Source organism: Micropterus salmoides, unplaced genomic scaffold, assembly GCF_014851395.1.
Source record: "Micropterus salmoides isolate LMB-PRFRI ecotype aquatic unplaced genomic scaffold, ASM1485139v1 Ms_hic_scaffold_1, whole genome shotgun sequence".
Taxonomy (NCBI): Eukaryota; Metazoa; Chordata; class Actinopteri; order Centrarchiformes; family Centrarchidae; genus Micropterus; species Micropterus salmoides.
This window is the reverse complement of record NW_024040040.1, coordinates 18,419,000-18,436,937: the sequence shown is the minus strand read 5'-3', so window position 1 is coordinate 18,436,937 and position 17,938 is coordinate 18,419,000. Positions and strand designations below refer to the sequence as shown.

Here is a 17,938-nt window from a genome sequence, read left to right as displayed (position 1 = left end):
TGGGTACGGAAAGTATTCAGACCCCTTTAAATTTTTCACTCTTTGTTTCATTGCAGCCATTTTCCAAAAATCAAAAAAGTTCATTTTATTTCTCAGTAATGTACACTCAGCACCCCATCTTGACAGAAAAAAAAACAGAAATGTAGAAATTTTTGCAAATTTATTAAAAAAGAAAAACTGAAATATCACATGGTCATAAGTATTCAGACCCTTTGCTCAGTATTTAGTAGAAGCACCCTTTTGATCTAATACAGCCATGAGTCGTTTTGGGAAAGATGCAACAAGTTTTTCCACATCTGGATTTGGGTATCCTCTGCCATTCCTCCTTGCAGATCCTCTCCAGTTCTGTCAGGTTGGATGGTAAACGTTGGTGGACAGCCATTTTCAGGTCTCTCCAGAGATGCTCAATTGGGTTTAAGTCAGGGCTCTGGCTGGGCCATTCAAGAACAGCCACGGAGTTGTTGTGAAGCCACTCCTTCGTTATTTTAGCGGTGTGCTTAGGGTCATTGTCTTGTTGGAAGGTAAACCTTCGGCCCAGTCTGAGGTCCAGAGCACTCTGGAAAAGGTTTTCGTCCAGGATATCCCTGTACTTGGCCGCATTCATCTTTCCCTCGATTGCAACCAGTCGTCCTGTCCCTGCAGCTGAAAAAACCCCCACAGCATGATGCTGCCACCACCATGCTTCACTGTTGAGACTGTATTGGACAGGTGATGAGCAGTGCCTGGTTTTCTCCACACATACCGCTTAGAATTAAGGCCAAAAAGTTCTATCTTGGTCTCATCAGACCAGAGGATCTTATTTATCACCATCTTGGAGTCCTTCAGGTGTTTTTTAGCAATCTCCATGCGGGCTTTCATGTGTCTTGCACTGAGGAGAGGCTTCCGTCGGGCCACTCTGCCATAAAGCCCCGACTGGTGGATTGCTGCAGTGATGGTTGACTTACTACAACTTTCTCCCATCTCCCGACTGCATCTCTGGAGCTCAGCCACAGTGACCTTTGGGTTCTTATTTACCTCTCTCACCAAGGATCTTCTCCCCCGATAGCTCAGTTTGGCCCGACGGCCAGCTCTAGGAAGGGTTCTGGTCGTCCCAAACGTCTTCCATTTGAGGATTATGGAGGCCACTGTGCTCTTAGGAACCTTAAGTGCAGCAGAAATTTTTTTGTAACCTTGGCCAGATCTGTGCCTTGCCACAATTCTGTCTCTGAGCTCTTCAGGCAGTTCCTTTGACCTCATGATTCTCATTTGCTCTGACATGCACTGTGAGCTGTAAGGTCTTATATAGACAGGTGTGTGGCTTTCCTAATCAAGTCCAATCAGTATAATCAAACACAGCTGGACTCAAATGAAGGTGTAGAACCATCTCAAGGATGATCAGAAGAAATAGACAGCACCTGAGTTAAATATGAGTGTCACGGCAAAGGGTCTGAATACTTATGACCATGTGAAATTTCAGTTTTTCTTTTTTAATAAATTTGCAAAAATTTCTGCATTTCTGTTTTTTTCTGTCAAGATGGGGTGCTGAGTGTACATTACTGAGAAATAAAATGAACTTTTTTGATTTTTGGAAAATGGCTGCAATGAAACAAAGAGTGAAAAATTTAAAGGGATCTGAATACTTTCCGTACCCACTGTATCCAGTATTTTTATTTTTCTATAATGGGACAATAAAATCCTGTTTAAAGAGTGATTGATAAATTAGTGTATGAGACCTGACAGAAGGTGGAATGGATAGATTTTTTGATGAAGACTTAATCTGAAAAATTCACCCTTAAAGCTACTTCACCTGGTTTCGGATGTACTTGAGCATGCCAGTATCCTTCTTCCCTTCTGTGGTGGAGTCATTGGGTCTTCTCTTCATAGACGGGGTCCTCAGGCAAGACTTGTCTGAACACTGGAGGCAAAGAGACTTTTAGGAACCAACACAGAAACGACCTCATAGATAGTTAGTGACACCCACCTCTTTACTCTTCTTGGCACGTGCCCCAGTGTAACCAGAGGAGGCGCTGTCCTCTCTCAGGCTGTCCACCGTCTCACCATACACAAGCTTGATAGCGCGTACCAGACGGGCACAGGAGCGGCTGTGGTGCTGGTAGCAGCGTGGGTGGCAGAAGTCTATATGGGTGCAGATGAAACTCTGCTGGTTGCACAGTAGGATCATAATCTGTGCAGAAAGAGAAGAGAAGGGCAGGAGGAATCAGTGTGTAGGAAAGGGATGGCACAGACACCGTATGTACACATACATTTCCACACATATCAGGACATACATGGAGCCAGGACATGTTGCGGTGGTAGTTGTCCTCTGCTCCTCCTGAGCCCTGGCCCTCTGGTTCTATGCTGGGTTCACTGGTGCTAAAGGGACTGCCTGCAAGAGGAAACAATAAAGTATGCCATTTTAACTCTTATAGCTGAAATGTTCAGATGTTAAATCAAAGAGGATTTGCACTTCTAAATGGTGCATGTCGCAAACATTACTGAATTAACTATAACACTTACTCAGAAAACATTCATGGGAAATTACAGAGTGCAATGCCTCATGGAGTTAAAGAATATGGTCATCCAGGTTATTGTTGTGTCCATGTCATACCTATGTCAGTAACAGTGTCCCTGCTTTGTGTTTGTGATAGCAGCCCTTCGTCGTTCTCTGACTCAGAGTCCTGCCGGGACAGCTTGGTGCTCTTGAGGCTCCCGGCCCGGCGTATGGAGGACAAGGAGCCACCCTTCTTTACCCGGAAACTGCGAGCCCCTTTGATCTGAAGCAGCCGGGAGCCTCCGATACGAATCTTACGGATTGGCGCTGGAGAAGAGGGAAGTGGGAAGAGATCGTCTAAATGATTAAATGATAATAAGCAGACATGACAGTAATAAACCAAATGGCCTAGGACTGTATGACACTAGATCTCACCTTGAGCTTCCTGGGTCTTCTTGTCATCGCAGGTGGTGTCTGACTTCAGCGTATGGCTGCTGCTGTTGAGCGAATCGTGTCCATCCTCATCATCAAGGATGCCCGCAAAGCTGATCTTCCTCTCATAGCGATGGCGGCCGAGCTCCGGGTCCAGACGCATGCGGCAGCTGTCCAGATCCTACAGCCCACGGGAGTAAATGTAATATTACATATTTTTGTTTCAAACACATTTTTCTGTCCATATTCTATTTTCATTTCTCATTGCTGTCAGTATCCACTGATACAAGGAACACAGAATATTGATACATAAAATTTTGCAGATATGAAGTGTAAGTCCAGATAATACAGATATTTTTTGCACAGAAGATTTGACTGACCACAAGTGGTTCAGTGCGGGGGCGGGGTAGGCAGGGAAAGGTCTCTCGCAAGAAAGTGGTGATTTCCAATAACAGCTGGCAGGCAGCCATCTTTAGAGCAAAGGGGCAGCCACATTTCGTAGGATTCACTGTGTCTTCGGGGTCGGGATTGATGAAACAATAGGGTTAGAACACATGTTGTAAAAGATGGATAAAACATAATAACAACTTTATGTTGCTTCACTACATACAGAGATGCATAAGTAAAACATTTTTAAAATTAATTCTTGACTTGGGAACCGTAAAAAAAAAAACAAAAAAAAAAACTTGACTCTACATCCACTTGCTAGATTTTTCTGCAGCTTTCAACTATATCTTGTGGTTGCCCTCAGAGGGATGCTCAGTGGCTTTTCAAAGTCCCAAACTTCACATAATGACAACTGAGCTAACACAATCTGCTGAGGCGGCCATGAGATATGGTTAAAGCACCAGAAAAAGCTGGTAAGGGAACCTTGAGTTAAAGGTTCAGTGTGTAATATTTAGGAGGATCTACTGACAGAAATGCAATATCCATAACTATGTTTTCAGTGGCATATAAAGAGCTTACATAATGAACCCATTATGTTTTTATTACCTCAGAATGAGCCATTTCTATCTACATACACCGCGGGTCCTCTCACATGGTAGCCCAAATAGACAAATGGCTCTCCAGAGCGTGTTTCGTCACTATGTTGAATACATACAATGAAGAAAGAAGAAGAGGAAGAAGAAGAAGACGTAGTAGTGGTAGTAATAGATGTCGTCTGGTTTGTTACAAATAAGAAGAAAAGTGAAATTTGGACAAATGGAGGACCACACATTATTTAGCACAAGAGCTGACAGAGCGTTCGGCCACCGTAGCTTCTCCTATGTGCTTACAAACGGAAGGGTGAACGTTCTGTAAGTTGTTGGTTGTTATTTGCAAACTTTACCACCAGATGCCACTAAAACTTACACACTGAACCTTTAAGATTTCTTTCGTCGTCAATCTTGTAAATTGAAAATGTACAGTTTACATATTATTGCACTTAGATTAAGCTGACACCTTTTAAATCTAATGTTTAAAACGTGTTTAAATTAGTTTAGGAAGAACTATAAAAAAAGATTTAACTGAATGTAGATTCTTCTGTAAAAAGGGAAAATTTTATAAAACCATATCCACCACAGAGATGTTAAAGGCATTAAACACTATTCGGACTCACTGTCATCTAAATAGTCCTCTTCCTCGTCTTCTTTTCTCATTCTCCGTTTGGTCTCTTCATCAAAAATGTAACCCAGGATGTTCGCAGGGCTCTCGCTGTCACAGTGACAGAGTTCACTGAGCCTTGTGCCGATGGCCTGAGTGGATAAAACACATAATGAACAGATTCTTACACTCATTGAAGCCATATTATAAATTTTCACACTAGATAATAGCAAATAGAGATGCTTTTGAGAAATCTTAAACTCACGTCTCCCCACTGGCAGAAATGTTTGGCTGCGTTCCACTGGAGTTTCTGGTTTCTTTTGTTACCCACGATAGGTGATCGGCCCCTGGACAGGCCTCTCTTGGTGATATTTACATGGTGGCCCTTCATCCACTCTGGCCAGTTGCCACGGTTGCAGCGATGGACAAATCGGGCGCACTCAAGGAAGAGGGAGGCCCGGGCCACAACTGGAGCTTCCTGGAAGTAGATTTTAACGTCAGCGCTTACATAACTTTGAAGACATAAAACTGAAGCATCATTTGCATAATACAAGAAGTGGACTCTAAAACATACCAGGTCCAGAGCAGCAGCGAGGATGGAGGCGTCAGGTATGGTTCCCGGCTCGCAGCAGTTCAGGAGGAACTGGAAGCGTTTCATGCCCTGACGAATGGCGCCCAAATTCACTACATTCTTGTTCTTCATGGCCTCCTGACTGGCTGCTAGACGCTCTTGGAAACCGTGGGGTCCTGACAGAGGGATGAACAAAGAGCAAAAGCGGAGAAGAGAAGAGTATAGCAGAACAAGTGAAGGGGCCTTTGTTAAAAACAAGCAAATTGGGATACGTAATCGTTTGCAAAGTAAAGACAGCACTGAAGATTACATATAGTCAGACATTGCATGAAGCAACATCACCATCCAGGACATTTAACAAAAAGCACCGGAAAGCCACCAACAAATGAAGCTGAGTGAAAGATGGACACACAGCCATCGGCAGTGGTTACACTTGAATTTTCAATTTACTATGTAATCTCACAAAAAAAACGATCACATGGAAAGTAGTGAAGAAATATTATGCAGATTTGACGGCAAAGGCCATTTACAGCCATCTTACGCAATATATTTTTTATAATGGGATCTAATAAATCACATTGAAATGACAAGTGTAACCGTAGCCGTAGAGAAGAGCGCTGTATGTTTAATATTCTGTTTTATCACTTGAAACTCAGGCATTGAAAAATACCACCAGACATCACCACAGAAGAGACAGAGAGAGCACTGACAGCGTCATGCTTGACATAGCACAGAAATACGCTCTACAGTAGAAAGATGGTTTCGTAGATGAGTTATTCCCACACACCTCCTTTCCTTTCTTTCCACCGTTAAGTGAAAGACAGAGGAAGGGGTTCCTTGTTACAGAGAATAAGACGTGCATAGTTGGAAAGAAGGGAATGTAGAGTTGGTAATGCAACACAAAGTTGCAGTAGAAGAAGAGCCACTTGTGTAAAGCGATTTGAGTGTTCGCAAGACTAGAAAGGCGCTGTATAAGTGCAGCCTATTTACAACTGTATTGTTTTACACAAACTTTTTGGAAGTTAACTTGTGGCAGACCATTCAGCAAAAAGATAATTCCAAATATTTTGAAATTCAAAGTGTAATTTTTTTTTTTTTAACAAACGAGAGACACTGATGGGTTGAAAACATTCAGGCTAACAGAGTGTAGCAGCCAGCTATCCGGCAGAGCTGACATGGAGAATGGCGAAAGAGAACAGACCACGAGTTGCGAGGCAAGACACAACACAACACCACACCGACAAACAGAGGCGGGGACAGGAAGAGAGAGAGAAATAGACAAAGGTCGATGGAGCGTGGGTGGGCATAGGGGCACCCCGGGGTGGGGGAGGTCTACCATCTTTCTCTTCTGTGTGGTGAAGCTTGGATGGATTCCTCCTGCCAGACCTCCATTTACCAAGCCGCTTGAAGAAATTCTCCTCCTCGTCCCTGGCGAACTCTGGCCCCCCCGCACCCCCTTCTGACAGCTTTACCGCACTGGTGAACTTCACCTAAACACACACACACAAAATATAGTGTAATACCTATAACAAACAAAATCTAAATAAATTACCAAACACTATAATATTTTTTTATATATTGGCTCAAAAGTAGTCAAATTTAAATATACCAGGTCTAAATAATGCTGGAATCAGCCCTGGCTATGAATGCTTATTGACTCTCTCGCTATGGCAGCATTATACACAATTGTGTATAAATAAAAAATGTGAAATATTCATCTAATAATATTTTGTTTTTATTATTATATTAATGTAAGCTATAGCTGTGAACAAGCTATGATACCACCCAGTGTTGTATAGTGGCAGTGAGCCCCTGACCTTTGAACTCTGACGTATGAAGGAGAGTCGGTCCACTGAGCTGATATCCAGCAGGTCCTCAACACCGTCAGTCAGCCCAGAAAGGGAGGAACGCTTGAGCCAGTTGCCTGGAGACACAAGAATAAAATAAATTTACACTACAGAACAAAAGGAGGTATAAAGCACACACACATGTACTGTACACACTAGGTTATGAAGGCAAGTACACATGCACAAACACAAGGGTTGGGCAGAGGAAGGAAAACGAGCAGGCAGACCATTCCCTTATCATTTAATGTGGTCACATACATTCAGGGTATTTAAACTCAAAGATTCACAGACCGAGGTTCATTTAAAAACGTTGCTTTTTCTCAGGCGAATAAAAAAAAAAAGACAAGTTGAGGGGATTTTGCTAATACACTAAAAGACGTAGATGGCAGATGGATGGAGTAGTGCGTAACAAAGGCAGAGAGCAGTAACAAGAGACTTTTTCAGACTGGCTGGCAGACTGTGTATCAGATAAAAAGGTTGTAATGCCTTAATTTTATGCCTTTTAAGGCTGATTATTTTACCCAAAAAACATTACTGCCACAACACTAATACCTATAAAATGCAGACACTGTGTTTGGATAATCTTCATGGAATGCAAGATGAAAATACAGTAAGCTAACCTATCCTTCTGATTTTGTCTGTTTTAGACAAGGCAAATGTATTTAAATAGCATGTTTCATATCCAAAGGCAACCCAAAGTGCTTTACAGAGTACACAGACAAAAATTATATAAAAAATAAAAGCAAAAGCAAGCATTTTAGAAAATAAACTTTAACTTCATTACATACAGTTCATAAAGCTTAAATGTGTCTTGTTTGTTACGTGTCAGTCTGCCTGTCTAATGTCAATATTTAAATGAAAACCAGTGTGTTAAATTAATCTACACTTTATCATGTTTAATTATGTGAATAAATGTAGGTAACTAACTACACATTGCATGAATTTCATCAGGGGCAAAAGCTGAGACGGCTGTTACTGGAACTCTGCTGAGCTAACATAAATTTAGCTTTAGCTGGAGATTAGCTTGCCATTTTGGAATAAATGTTCCAAAAAAGAATACTGAATAACTAAAAGACTGGTTTATTAACATATCAGAATGTCTCAATTATTGATAATAGCTAGAGAAAAATCAGTAAGTCCATTTTTAGCTTTAGCTAAGTCTAGCCATGGCTATCTCACCAGCTAGCTTTCACTTGCTATAATGCCGGTTTTCTTGCTTAAGCTTAGCTGTCTAGTGCCTTTGCCTTTGTGGAAAAAAAGCCGCCATCCATCTGATACAATTTGCAAAAACAATTTGACCCAGGTCTGGAACCCCTTGCACATTGGGAGAGATGAACACCACCAACAGACATGAAACATATACTGTATGAAGATGGTTCCACATCCACATACGTAAGACAGAGAGAGTGAGTGGTAGGCGAACAGTCCCACGGCATGCTAAGGTACAAAAAGGAACACAAAACAGACCAAAGAGATGAAGTGACTTGGCCTCGTGGCAGGCATGTTCCAATGCCAATGTCAGACATACAAAATACATAATGTTAAGAGTGAATTTCAAGGTGACAGTGGGAAAGAAAATGCAATGAGGTATGGTCATGGTAATACACTGTAAAAAAAATTATTTGGTAGCTTTGTTAGGCACTGAAATCAGTCAATATGGTTCTGCCCTGTTAGCATGTACAAGTAAAACAATTCCTATATCTTTGACCCAAACTAGACACACTATAAGTTTTATAGTTAACTTTTTAAGAGAGTTCACTGCTGTAGTTAAAAATAAGCTGTAGTTAGAATGTATGTTAAATTAACAGGAAAATGGACACATATAGTTCTAAAACAATGTATTTTAATTTTTCACTGTGATGTTTGGTCAAATTGACATTTTGTTAAATTTGTATTTTTTTGGTAAATTTTAGTGTCTAAGCCAGACCTGCCCAAAATAAAATAGTAACTGTTATTGAAAAGCTTTTGAAAATGTGATGCTCCTGCAGTTTCTCCTGAAAGGCAATTCCTCAAAGTTTACTATCAAAATGTAAATATATATACACTAATCTGTACTATACATACACTATAAGCACAATCATGTTAAGAATGTAATTATTTTCCTTTTCTTTTTTCTTTTAACTGTTATATGCACTCTCTGTTGTCGCATTTATATTGGGATCTTAAAATGATTTACACAGAAAGAATTGATAGGTTTTGTGCTCTCAAAAAAAACCCCTAAATTGTCATGGTTGAGTGAGGATTCAGATATCTGTCTAATTAGACATAGATTTGTTGCAAATTTCTGTTCTCACCTATTGGTAGCTTCAGTTTCTTCCGAAGTGAAATGCGACGGGATCTGGAACGGGAGCGCCGGTCGGTGGTGGTGCCAGAATGGGCAGTGGTGCATTCTGAGGTGTCCTGTTCTGATTGGCTGCTGGTATCACTGGCGGCACTCTGCGACTTGAACATCTTCCTCCAAAAGTCCTTCCTGCCAAGCAGAGCACCCGGGATGTGTTCATCACTGAAGGTACAGAGACGGAGTGAAGGGAGGTCGGATTTGAATGTTTACACATGGATTAAAAAAAATTAACTTCAGCTTTTACACAATTGTACATCTTTTAGTGTTAATGTCATGTTTAGCACTGTGATCGGCTCTTTATTGAAGGGGCAGAGGGAGCAACAGGAAGAGTTTATAAAAGTTTTTCCTATTTTGAGCAGAGAAATGGCAGCTCCACATAGATGGTGCTATATGGACATGCTGTGAGGTGGACACTCACTGTTCGGGTGTCTGGGGGGGTCTACTGGAGATGTAGCTGCGACACTCATCTGCAGCACTGGACACCTGACCCTTCTCCCCGGACACACCTGCCTCTGACCTGCGCACACACCCCAACACACAGACACAGCGCTCAGGCCACCTGTTTCAGACACCAACTGAACTCTCCTGACGCTATCCCATGAGTTATTATATAGTTATTTAATTATTAATAGTATTATTGTTAATAGTAACTAATTTCCTCTTCCATATCAACCTATGAATTCAAAAATTCCCAATTTATAACATTATTATATTACTTAATACTGTGTATATCTGAATCTGAGTCGTTTTAATGCTGTCATGTGACTTTAATTTCAAGTTTGGTCACATGATGAGGCAAAAATTGTGGAGGTGCCCGCAGGGCTGCGGACCTGTGTGCTACAGCCACATCAAATCAGTCGCTCAAGCAAGAAAAACAGATGCGAACAGGACGGGGGGAAAAAAACATAAAAGAAATCAAAAACAGCCAGCTGTGATGAGAAGCGTTGCTCTGATTTGTCAGAAAAGGAGAAAGTAAAATCTATTGCAACCAATCACTGTGATTGGATGAAAAATCTTTTGTTAACACCTAAGAGGGGGAGTTGGGGGTTTTTATGCTCAAGGGCACGTCAGCAGCAATGGACAAAGGAGCATTGCAAGATATTTTTAGGAGATTTCACTTTTACTAGCTTATGATTGGACGTGATGTCAGTGAGACCATTTCTGCCCACTGATGGGCCAGTACCTCCTTGGTCCGGGCAGTTTGGCCTCTTCCTTCTCTTCAGGTTTCTTGGTGGTGGTGACCTTCTCTGCGCTGTCCAGGAGCGCGCTCAGTGCCACCCTGCGGAACACATTTCCGTGGGCCTCCTTAATGAACTGCACCAGCTGGCGGATGTCACAGTACAGACCCTGGGAAGGAAGAGGGTGGCAAATAAGTGAGAGTGAGGGACGTGTGAGTCGAGGGGTGTGTGAACAACAGTGCGTCAGAGGTAGAAAAAGACAAAGAAAATTGACTGCTAGGGCCTAGAATCAGGCTGACATCACTATGCTGTTAGCATAAAACAGCATGTATGTTTGCACATGCATATGCAGAAACGGGTGGCATATATGAACACGCTCGAGTTTGTCAAGACACCAGCTCCAGCTTGTGAGTGGGTGGCCTCTGATTCTGTGCCATAATAAAGCCTGCCTTGAAGTGTGTCATCTTCCGCCAACGCACACCAGTCCTGCCAGCCACGAGGCTTTCTAGGCACCACAGAGAGGTCATGGTACCTCAAGAGTGATCCACATAGACTTATAAAGAAAGCATGTGCTGTTTGTTTGATTGAAGAAAATGTCTTGTGCAAAACATCACGTTTTATTGGATTTAGGGATTCTTATTTAAATTAGAAATACTGAATGTATTAATGAGTAATGTCACTGATTTATTGTGGCTTAAGTAGATGATGATTTCAAGGGCATCAAATTGTAAGAATTTTCCATAAGTGAGTAAAAAAATGACCCCTTAATTCCTAGGGAAATTGCCTTCCTTCAGTACTTTTGTCAGATATATACAATATTTACTGTGGACAATATCTCAACTGAGATTTGCGTCACCACTCAGCTACATTATTTTACACAGGAAGATCATTTTTCATTTCATATATGGAAGACATATTTTTATATCAGAAAAATGTAAATCACTAAAATTTATAGCCGTTTTACATAACAATAATGCTTTGATTACAATTGTGTTGAAAAGTATCTGCTATTATATCCAAATTACCCTACATACTACCTAACATTTCTGTAGAAGTGTTGCCATAAGCTTTGTAGCTTAGATAGCTCAGTAGCATAACCATAGACTTTCGTATATAAAGTACATATACTGTGTGTGTGTGTGTATATTATATATATATATATATATATATATATAATATATATATATATATATATAAAGCATAAGTTTGAAAGACTGTCTAAAGTTAATTGGAAGGTCGGTGGTTCAATCCCCGGCTCCCCCAGGCTGTCCTTGGGCAAGTGTCCTTGGGCAAGATACTGAACCCCAAATTGCCCCTGGCGGCTGTTCCAGTGTATGAATTTGTGTGAATGTTAGTTTCTGTTTGAGCACTTAGCCTCAGTGTATGAATGTGTTTGACTGGTGAATGCAGATGTAGTGTAAAAAGCACTTTGAGTGGTCAAAAAGACTAGAAAGGCACTATACAAATACGGAGCATTTATTAGGGCCCGAGCACGAACCATCCCTATTTTTTTTTTTCCCCCAATTTTGGGAGCCTAAACATACTCGAAAATTCACCAAACTTTGCACATAATTCCATTTTGGATTTAATGGTAATTTTTGGCGATTTACACACTTTGTACTTTAACGAACTCCTCCTAAGGATTTAGTCCGACCGGCTTCAGATTTGTGCTGTGCAGTCTTAACCTGTGGACGATTAAAAGTTGTGTGAACGGTGAGTTCCCGTGGCGTGGGGTCCAAAAATCAATGATTCGCCATAAACGTCAATCTACATGCTCACATCTGCACCAATTTTGGAATACACTATAAGAGTCCCGCCCTGAGCCTATATGCTAATATTCACCCAAAGTCATAGCACCACCTGCTGGCAACAGGAAATGACACGTTTTACGCTGTAATGTACTACTACCAGGTTGGACATATGAACTTCAAAACTGTCCCAGGAAACCCATAACACATTGATGAGGCCATGTTGTAAAACTTGTGGATTTTCGGTTAACGCCTTGGCAGTGGCTTGGCAGTGGCGTGGCAGCGAAGTGCCATGCTTCGCCATGATACAGGAAGTTGTGCAACTTCACTGTACATGCTCATATCTCTACCAAATTTCATACATTTGATAATGGTCACAACCTGAACACATCTACAGGTCAAAATTCACTCAACCTCATAGCGCCACCTGCTGGTATCTGGAAGTGTCCCTTCAAAGATGCAGCCCCTGTGCACTGAATCACCCAGATGCACAAAACTTGTGTGGTACATATCATCCCAAGACGCACAAAAAAGCCTTTTTGATTTGAATGTGCAATTACAGCCCATTTATGGCCTTTTACAAGGTCCGTACTTTAACAAACTCCTCCTAGGGAATTAATCAGATCGACTTAAATTTTCTAACGTGCATTCTATAGGCATTGACAATGAAAGTTGTGCTATCTGTAAGTTTTCGTCAGTGGGCGTGTCTGTGGCGTGGCATCAAAGATCAACTCTTCGCCATGACATAGGAAGTTGTTCAAAGGAACTTCAGTGTACATTATTTATTGTATTTATATTAGTTTATTCTCCTCTACATTGTGCTTAAAACACTATTCTAATGCATTTCTTTGAATTGCCTCTGTGTTTGAATGAGGCTGTAAAAATAAGCTTGCCTTGGTCTTAAATTTAAAGTATTAGGTCTTTGATGAGACACAAAAGGCAAGTTATTATTACTGTGCAAGTCTGTCTTTCAGAGAAACTACAACTCAAATGATTGAGCACTCTGAGATTCTGCATGTAGATAGTGCTAGTATCAGTTGGATGACAAATATAAAAGGTGCCTTAATATAGGGATGCCATTTCCAAAAAGATAAATGTCAAATATATGTTCAGGCAAAGGATGAGAATAGCTCAAGTTAATGTCTTTATTCACTGAGTGAGATTAAGTACACCTCAAGTCCAATTAATCATGTATGACAAGGCGTTAACAGAGGCAGCATAAGTGATTGTTCTTTAGGCTCAGTAGAAAATTAGCTATTAATAATTCAGCTACAACATCATGCAACAAGAAATGACTCTAATGGGAGTACAACTGATATGCGAATATTTGAAGGACTCAGTCCTTCAAATACTCGCATATCAGTTGAGAGCCCCAGAGACTGATAGGAAAAATGGAAAATAAACACAGACAGAGAGAGGAAAATAAACACAGACAGAGAGAGGCAGATGGACACAGGATTTCACTCACACACACCCACCCACACACACCACTCACCAGGTTCTCTGGGCTGTGCAGCTCGTGCGTGGTCGAGGCGCAGCGGGTGATGAGGGACTTGAACATGCAGCCCACCACCACCGCCTCCATAGTCTGGGCCACGGACTTGTTGTCCCCTGTGGTGAAGTTGTTCCCGAAGCCCGCCTTGTCTGGAAGCAACAGGAAGGCGGGGGAGATCCCGGATCACACAGGGGGTGGTTTAGTCAGCAGGGGGAGAACATTATTGACAGCTGACCAGCTTGAGTATAAAACATTGAGCCCGTAAAACAGGGAGGGAAGGGGGAGGTGGGGCAAAAGAAAAGCATATGGTGGAGAAGCAAACTGAAAAGGATTCTTGGAAGGGGTAAGGAATACATGCAAGTGACTAAGGCCTGCTATAAAAACATACATTAGGGTGCTTATTCTCTTGGTCCAGTTAGATGAAACTTATTGATTATGGGAAAAAAGCTCTATGAATACCAGATTTAATCATACAAGTCTAAATTTTGGAGTTGCAGGCGAGTTTTGTCACTTTCGGAGAGAGTGAAGGGTGCAGCAATGGAAGCGGTGCCTAGGGAAGGGTCTGATCGGGTGAGTGTATTGATCTTATTTGCTTATATTATTGACTGTTATTGATTATTGATCATGTGTATCTACCGATGTTTCTTTTTTTCGCCCTCCTGGACCTCTCACCTGCACTGCCGTACTCTGCAAGAGAAAAGAGGCGGGGCACAAGTTGATTGACATCAGGCCAGCACAGACATGTATGCGGTGTCAGAAAGGACGTGGCACCCCCACCTCCGGAAAGAGGCGAACTTGAGACGCACACACACACAGATTGCCACGCGCAAACATAACACACATACACAAAAACTAAACAAGGTGCCCTGTTCACTTTCAGAATTTAAAAACACTCATCGGTTCAGTAACTTGCCAATTTGCACAGTAGTGTGTTTACTGTATACAAAATACTTCAAATTTCAGTGCAAAACTGAATTGGCATGTGCAATGGGTCTCAATGCTCAGCAATAAAGCCACCGATTGAGCAGAAATGTAATGAGCAAAGCTTTGGATTGGCAAGTGTACAGAATGGACGAGTGAGTAAGGAAGGTAGGATTCAGCTCACTTAAGTGGATGAAGAAAAAGAGGGCAGATGGAAGCAGGAGGATGATACAAAAAGGGACACAGACAAGCAGAGACAAGTGGAAGGAGGGAGGGAAATAACATATATAAAAACAGAGATAGCGCTGGAATGTGAGTACGGGGTGAGATAGCGGTAGTGCAATTCAGCTTTGTGATTAATTGCTAAAAAATTCCAAAATGTTCTACTGCTCTGTAATGTAGCACCGTCATTAGAACTTTGAATGTGATATAGATTTAAATGCATATGATTGTTTAATGATGAACGTCTGTTTGAGTGTCAACATCTGCACAGTAGCGCTGAAACAATATTTTGAAAATGGATAGTTTTTCCCTCAAGAAAAAAAATGCCAAACATTCTTCTCAGATGGGAAAATTTGCTGTCAGCATGCTCACAAGTTCACAATGTTAACATGCTGATATTATGTAGATATGATATTAGCATTTTCACTATTAGTGTTTAGCCTGTTAGGAAGCTAACATTTGCTAATTAACAATAAACACAAAGTACAGCTGAAGGTGACGGACTACAAGATGATGAGCACGTAGGCACTGTCAGAGTGAGCATGTTAGCATGCTGACTTTTGCGTGGACGTCACTGCTATGCCTAAGTTCAGCCTAACACAGCTGGTGGCATAGCTGTAAACTACTACACTTTTTTCTAACCAAACAATTGCTTAATGGAAAAATAAAATAGGCAGATTAATGGATATAACAAATAATCGTAGGATTAGCAGCCCTACTGCACAGATTATTGACTTTTTGTAACATCACACCTAATTTGAATCATATGAGCATTCAAAATCAATATTGGTCAAACCCTGGTGCATGCTATCTGTGAATTTGTTATTTGCGCATATGCAAATTTTTTGTCTGTCACGATCTGCATCTGGTCCCACTCGCACACACTTCACACACTTACTGTCAGTAATGGGCTCCATGCAGAAGCCCAGCAGCGCATGCAGGAAGTCCACGATGTTATTAAGAGAGTCCTTGTTGACGTACTCGCGCATTGTCTGTCGAAACTGCAGCTTGTCCAGCTTGTAAAGGCTGGTGAGGCAGTTCTGAGCCTGAGAGGAAAGAAATGGAACAGAACATATTAGAATAAAAGTCATTATGAAGGATTTACATGAAGCAGTGTATGGGCTGATATTTGTGTTGGTAGAATCTGAATGATTTAAATCTGAATTTCTCAACTTGAATAATCTGAAACTGAATTTGAATATAATAGTTTGTATATGTATTCATGTATATGAATAATTGCATTGAAAAACTGAATCTGAATAGAATAATTTGAAATTGAATTTATTAGTTAGAAACTAAATTCCAATAAACTGAATGCATTATTATGAAACTGAATTCAGTTGCAACTGAAACTGTATTTAAGCCTCACTAAAAAGTCAACTCTTTATGTACTTTCCACAAGATTCAGATTCAAGGTCATAGACAGTTCGAGGTCCTTCAGGAAGAGCAATTGAGAGCTCAGTTTATCAGAAATACTGGCAAAATAAGCTTCCCACCTCAGTTAAAAACTTAACTGACATCAGTTAAAAAACACTCAGTAAACTCTTTCCTAATGAGTTTATGATGTCAGTTTCAAGTCCTTTTCTAATCAGTATGATGTTCATTTTGTGAATTTTGGTCCCATTTAGAGTAAAATAGCCGATAAAGTAGCGTATACTTTGAGGTGGGGCTACCTTATGGGTACTCAAGCTGAACAGCATTCGTTTTCAGCATGGTAAAGAATGACAAGTCACCATTCTCAGGATTGTATAAACTTGCATAAGAAAAAGATTTAAGTACAAGTGATAGGATGCAGTTTATGTTAAGTTAATTTTGGACACAGCCATGTTTCAGTCAGTGCTTAAAGTAATGCAATATTTTTGCTCGAATACCCATACCATGTGCAGTGAACTGAAGAGAGTGCATTTATGGCAGGATTAACAAAAGCCCATTCTGACCAAAGTGTTACCATGTAGCTATCTAGCTTGGTTCGCAAGGTGCATCCATAATTCACGTTAATTGTGATTTTAACTGTGTGATTTTAATTGTGGTGGTTAAATTTGCATTTAAATGCAGTAGATAGAAGTCACTCTAACTTGATTGACAGGTCATCATGGTATCTACTTCTCACTCACAAGGAAGCCTAACAGGCATTCTATCACTTGTATATAAATCTATTTCTTATATTATATAAGTTTATACAAACCTGAGAATGATGCCTTTTGTCAAGCTTCACCATGCCGCAAAAAAGTGATGGTGTTGAATACCCATAAGGTAATCCTAACCTAAAGCATAACCTGCTTTATCGGCTATTTTCCTCTATATAGGACAACAAATTTATTAAATGAACATCATGCTGTATTGAAAAAGACTTGAAACGGACTATTAAGATCAGAAAAGTGTTTACTGAGGTAATAAATCAGGTTGGAAGCTTATTTTGCCATTATTTCTGATGGAACAGATGGGATTGGTGATGGTGCATGCCTTTGGTGTGAGACAGCCGGGTTCAATTCCCCACTGTGACCCATCTACCGATGTGTCCCTGAGCAAGACACTTAACCCCTAGTTGCTCCAGAAGCGTGCAACTTCTGACATGTATAGCAATTGTAAATCACTTTGGATAAAAGCTTCAGCTAAATGAATAAATGTAATGTAATGGAACCAGGCTTATTGTTTTCAGGCACTCAATTGCTCTTCCTGAAGGACCTTGAACTGGCTTTGTCTTTGAAACTGAATCTTGTGGATTGTAATTGAAATGAGAGAAGTGAATTTGATTGCGCTAACTGAAAGTGAAAGTACATAAAGAGTTGAATTTTTAGTGAGGCTTAAATACAGTTTCAGTTGCAACTGAATTCAGTTTCATAATATTACATTCAGTTTGAAGGTTAAAGGAATTCAGTTTCAAATTATTCTATTCAGATTCAGTTTTTCAATGCAATTATTCAAGTTAAATAATACAAATTCAAACTATTCTATTCAAATTCAGTTTTTTAATGCGATTATTCAAGTTGAGTAATTCAAATTCAGGTTTAAATAATTCTGATTCTACTGACACAAATATCAGCCCATAGAGTGTTTTGGAAGCTGGCCTGATTGTGTGTCAAAAATAGCGAAGGTAGCTTTCTTTGCAGTTTCTGCTAATTTCATAAA

General features: G+C 40.6%; 1 protein-coding gene across 1 annotated transcript in view; it reads right to left on the bottom strand.

Annotated features, from left to right (window-relative positions):
• LOC119904722 (protein unc-80 homolog) overlaps positions 1–17,938 on the bottom strand; it is a 56,577-nt gene that overhangs the window by 25,188 nt on the left and 13,451 nt on the right. Inside the window, 17 exon segments of the mRNA XM_038721445.1 lie at positions 1,787–1,894; positions 1,961–2,164; positions 2,268–2,365; positions 2,588–2,827; positions 2,906–3,083; positions 3,283–3,416; positions 4,503–4,638; positions 4,752–4,964; positions 5,061–5,233; positions 6,394–6,547; positions 6,875–6,981; positions 9,199–9,407; positions 9,664–9,762; positions 10,429–10,592; positions 13,667–13,815; positions 14,303–14,353; positions 15,708–15,855. Of these exon segments, the coding sequence (XP_038577373.1) occupies positions 1,787–1,894; positions 1,961–2,164; positions 2,268–2,365; positions 2,588–2,827; positions 2,906–3,083; positions 3,283–3,416; positions 4,503–4,638; positions 4,752–4,964; positions 5,061–5,233; positions 6,394–6,547; positions 6,875–6,981; positions 9,199–9,407; positions 9,664–9,762; positions 10,429–10,592; positions 13,667–13,815; positions 14,303–14,353; positions 15,708–15,855 (2,565 nt within the window).